The sequence below is a fragment of the Chiloscyllium plagiosum genome, chromosome 13, assembly GCF_004010195.1.
Source record: "Chiloscyllium plagiosum isolate BGI_BamShark_2017 chromosome 13, ASM401019v2, whole genome shotgun sequence".
Taxonomy (NCBI): Eukaryota; Metazoa; Chordata; class Chondrichthyes; order Orectolobiformes; family Hemiscylliidae; genus Chiloscyllium; species Chiloscyllium plagiosum.
This window is the reverse complement of record NC_057722.1, coordinates 77,601,503-77,606,402: the sequence shown is the minus strand read 5'-3', so window position 1 is coordinate 77,606,402 and position 4,900 is coordinate 77,601,503. Positions and strand designations below refer to the sequence as shown.

The following is a 4,900-nucleotide window of genomic DNA, read 5'->3' as shown; positions in this document are numbered from 1 at the left end:
GGGGGGGGGGGGGGGGGGGGGGGGGGGGGGGGGGGGGGGGGGGGGGGGGGGGGGGGGGGGGGGGGGGGGGAGGGGGGGGGAAGGTAGCTGAGAGTGCGATAGGTTGTTGGAGGTCGGGGTAATGGAGATAGGTTGGAGAGGAGGGTGGAGCAGATAGGTGGGAAGAAAGATGGACAGGTCATGAGGGCGCTGCTGAGTTGGAAGGTTGGATGGGGGATAGGGGGGGGGGGGGGAAGGGAAAAGAGGAGACTGGTGAAATCCACACTGATGCCGTGTTTGGAAGGTCCCAAGGTGGAAGATGAGGCATTCTTCCTCCTGGCATCGGGTAGTTAGGATGTGGCAATGGAGGAGGCCCAGCATCTGCATGTTCTTGGCGGATTGGAAGGGGGAGTTGAAATATTCGGCCACAGAGTGGTGGGGTTGGTTGGTGCGGGTGACCTGGAGATGTTGTCTGAAGCATCCTGCAAGGGGGCATCCTGTCTCCCCAATGTAGAGGACACCACATCGGGAGCAATGGAAACAGTAAATGACATGTGTGGGAGTGCACATAGAATTCTAATGCATGTGGAAGGCTCCTTTGGGGCCTTGGATGGAGGTGAAGGAGGTGTGGGCACAGGCTTTGCAATTCCTTGCAGTGGCAAGGGAAGGTGCCAGAAGGGAAGGGTGAGTTGATGCGGGGCATGGACCTCACAAGAGAGTCGCGGAGGGAGTGGTCTTTACAGAAAGCAGATGGGGTTGGGAGGGAAATATATCTCTGGTGATGGGGTCCGTTTGTGAAAATGGCGGAGGATAATGCAGTCTATCTGGAGGTTGGTGGGGTGGAAAGTGAGAACCAGAGGTATTATGTCCTTGTTGCTGTTGGAGAGGTGGGGCTCGAGGGCAAAGGTGTGGGAAGTGGATGAGATGTGCTGGAGAGTATCATTGACAACATGGGATGGGAATTTGCGGTCTTTGAAGAAGGAGGCCATCTAGTGTGTTCTGTATGAGTTCCCTGATTTGACCAGCTTCACAGCCCCAATCAGGGAGCCCTGGTTGACAGGAATGTCAGAGGTTCTGTTCACTCTGAGAACAGGCTCTGAGAGAGCTAGATCAGTGTCAGCGACAGTCCATGTGTAAATAAAGGGTGACTTGGTGACGGGATACAGGCCTCTTTGGAGTTATTTCAGCTGACAAGGATAATAGGGGAATTAGTCTAATGCGAGGCTGTTCTTATATCTACTAAACAGCCAGAATGGAACTTGGTCTTCCGACAGTTTGGCAATCCCTCTCTGCAACGCCAGTGTGTCACTGTGATGGGGATGGAACTTCACTTTAATTTTAAAAGAGTAGAAGGAGTTTTATCTTGTATCTAATCCTGTGCTGTATTCGACCTGGTAGTGTTTGATGGGGATAGCATAGAGGAACCATTACTTTCAGTTTAAAAGAGTAGAGAATGTCTTGAAGCTCCAGAGTACACCACATACACATCCTATGGTTTTACATTCATTCCTATAGTTTTATAGGGAAGTCTATAAATAAAAGAAAACAATCCTTAAAAAAGCACATTTAATAACCTCCATTCTTCTCAAAGGAATTTACAGTTCAATAAATACTTTTGAAGTTTAGTCACTGTTGTAAAGTGCAGCAGTCACTTTGTATAGAGCTAGATCTCCCTAACAGCAATGTGGTAATGAATGGATTGTCTGGTTTTTCAAATGTTGAATGAAGGCTAAGCATTTACTTAGACAGGATGATTATTGATTTGTGACTTGTGATATCTGACTTGCCATTTGACTTACCTGCCACCATGTCACCAACTGTACATTATAAATGACCCCCCTGTATTCCCAGAGCATAAGTTATTAATTGAGAGTAGGACTAAGGTGTGAAGATGATGAGAGGTATAGTATTCAGTTGTTCATCTTCCCTGGTAAGAACAGCAGCCATCTAAATGATATATCTTGGACAAAATATTGAGAGTTTTACATCACTACAGTGTTGCAATGGTAATGATAAATATGTTAGGATACAAATTAATTGTAATTATTGATGTTGGGAATGTTTCTTATTTCCACCTTTTATAACTGGGAATTCTATTATGCAGTTGATTTAATTTATTGACTACTTTTGGTATCACTGATGGGCTGTGCATTTTTTTATTAATCTTAAAGGGCTAATGTGGAAGATGTCAAATCTCCAGGGAGAGTCACTCTAATGCATTAATAGTTAATTCACCACAGGCTTTTAGTAATTGAGCTTCATTAGCTGGAGTATAATACATGGCAAGGAAGAATCTAGAAACATGTAAATCTATACTGGTTCATATTGTAACTAACATTTTTATTGTCACAATCGTAATTTGCAATTATATAGTGCCTATAACACAGCAAATGCCCTGAAGCATCTTAATTAAGTTCCTCCATACGATAAATGCTGGTCTCAACCGTAAGATACACTTTTTTCTGTCTAACAAGGAATGGAAGACTCTCAAGCATAAACGAGATCAAAATTACCAAAAAGTAATGTGTTGCTTGGTCCATCGTTACCTTACTGCAATGAGGCAAAAGATGCATAGCACAGACCAAGCGACTGAAGAGAATCTGAATGAACTGCGCCAGGACCTTTCCAAGTTTCGCAATGAAATGAGAGACCTTCTTGGCTTCAGGACAGCAAAATATGCCATGTTCTATTCACGGAACTAAAAAGTATTTGAAGGCACTAGATGCTGATGTGTGTTTCATTCATGTTGTAAGTATGAAACTAAGTGAAAGGACGTCTCTGTCATCATCTGTCATCCACAGATAGTTATGGTTTGTTCAATATTTGATTTAATGTGATCTATTTTCGTAAATTTTCAAGCTGAAATATATAGTTACAATACATATGGAGTTTCTAATTTGGATGATATTGCCGCACAAATAATTGTCAATAATTTATTTTAAGTAGATACTGCCATTTTGTTATTTAGGAGAATGCTCCTGGTATTTATTTCCCTTTAAGAAATTTTGTTTTCCCGACCCTACTGCTGACTCATCAGTGGTTACGCTGGATGTTCCAAAAATGCTTCAGAAACCCACAAGGCAGATCAAAGATACAGGACGTGAAAACATGCTTTACATTCGTAATGAAAGCATTAACAAGTTCCCATTCATTCTTACATAAGTTATTTTAACAAAGGGAACCATCCATTTGACTTAAACGTTTCCATTAAAATTGCAAAGAAATTTCAAATGATCATATGAAGGCTTTCATTAAATATCAAGCATGAGCAATTTCAACTCTGTTGTTCAGAGATAATACAGCAGTGTTGCATATTTGCATGCAGTAATATCTATGGTGTATTGTGTCAGCTTATATTTAACTAAGATTGAAAATATATTTTTCATAATTCTCTTGGGTGAAGAATGTCAGCTCTGGTAAAATGTGCATTCTCATAGGAAGCTTTTTATGTGATCATAATAATTCAATAACTGAATTTTTGGAGGTGATCCAATAAGAATATAATGGGCACAGATGCTGAGTATCCTCCCTCCACACTTCATTCTTCTAAACTCCATCAAATACAAGCCCTGAGTCATCGACCACTCCCCATATGACAAACTGTTCATTCCCAGGATCATATTTATAAACTTCCTCTGGACCCCCACCAATGTCAGTACATCCTTCTGTATATATGGATCCTGAAACTACTCTCAGTATTCCAAATGCAGTCTTAACAGAACCTTTCACAGCCTCAGCAGTATTCCTTCTATTCTAACCCTCCTGAAATGAATGCTAACATTGCATTTGCCTTCCTAACTGCTAACTGAACCTGCATATTAATCTTAAGAGAATCCTGAACTAGGACTCCTCAGTCTCTTTTGTGCTTCAGATTTCTGAAGCCTTTCCCTATTTCCAAAGTAGGGTTATAATAGGGTATGAATGTACTATGAGACCTTATGAAAGGTTACTTATGATTCAAGGCTAAGACTAGAATAGAGCAGAAGCTCTGCATTGAGATGTTAGTTCAACAGGGTTAGAAGGTTTTTTGAAGGCATCACGTAGACCTCATCTTTCTTCTTGGTCCTCTGGAAATTTCAGCTACAATTTGATTGAATGTGGAGCAGACTGGAGGGGTTGAATGGCCTACTTCTGTTCCTATATTCCAAAGAGTACATTACCTTCATTGGCAAAATTATGCACTCTGATATTCAAAGTTTGTGCGAAGATTTGTAGCTCGGGTGCTCGTTGTTGTGGTTCTGTTCGCCGAGCTGGAAGTTTTTGTTGCAAACATTTCGTCCCCTGGCTAGGCGACATCATCAGTGCTTGGGAGCCTCCTGCGAAGCGCTTGTTTGATGTTTCCTCCGGTGTTTATAGTGGTCTGTCCCTGCCGCTTCCGGTTGTCAGTTTCAGCTGTCCGCTGTAGTGGTTGGTATACTCACACTTACCTGTATTGAATTGCATTTGCCAATCCTCAGCCCACAGAGGGGAATATGGTTAAGAACTCACTGCAATTTTTGATAACCTTCCTCGCTATCAATGATACCTCTCAATTTTGTATCATCCGCAAACTTACTAATCATGCCTTTTACATTCACATCCAGATCACTTATGTAAATAAGAAATAACAAAGGTCCCATCACCAACCCCTGTGACACACCATTAGTAACAGGCCTCCAGTTCCGAAACAACCTTCAACCAGCACCCTCTGCTTCTCACCATTGAGCTAATTTTGAATCCAATTATCTAGGTCTCCCTGGATCCCATTCTTGTAAAACTTCTTAGCACCCTTTCCAGTTTAATAAAATCTGCTCTGTAGCAGGGTGACCAGAATTGTAAGCAGTACTCCACATTTTGTAGGAATTTACAAAATCATGAATAGCTTTGATGGAGTAAATGAGAAATATTTTTCAGTAGCAGAAAGGTCAGTCATCAGAGAACT

General features: G+C 41.9%; 1 protein-coding gene across 3 annotated transcripts in view; it reads left to right on the top strand.

Annotated features, from left to right (window-relative positions):
• trpc1 (transient receptor potential cation channel, subfamily C, member 1) overlaps nt 1-3,771 on the top strand; it is a 93,669-nt gene extending 89,898 nt beyond the window's left edge. For all 3 annotated transcript variants that reach the window (XM_043702776.1, XM_043702775.1, XM_043702774.1), the window contains one exon: nt 2,454-3,771. In XM_043702776.1, the coding sequence (XP_043558711.1) occupies nt 2,454-2,681 (228 nt within the window). In that variant the 3' untranslated portion in view covers nt 2,682-3,771. The remainder of the gene's footprint in view (nt 1-2,453) is intronic.
• Nucleotides 3,772-4,900: the final 1,129 nt, after the last annotated feature.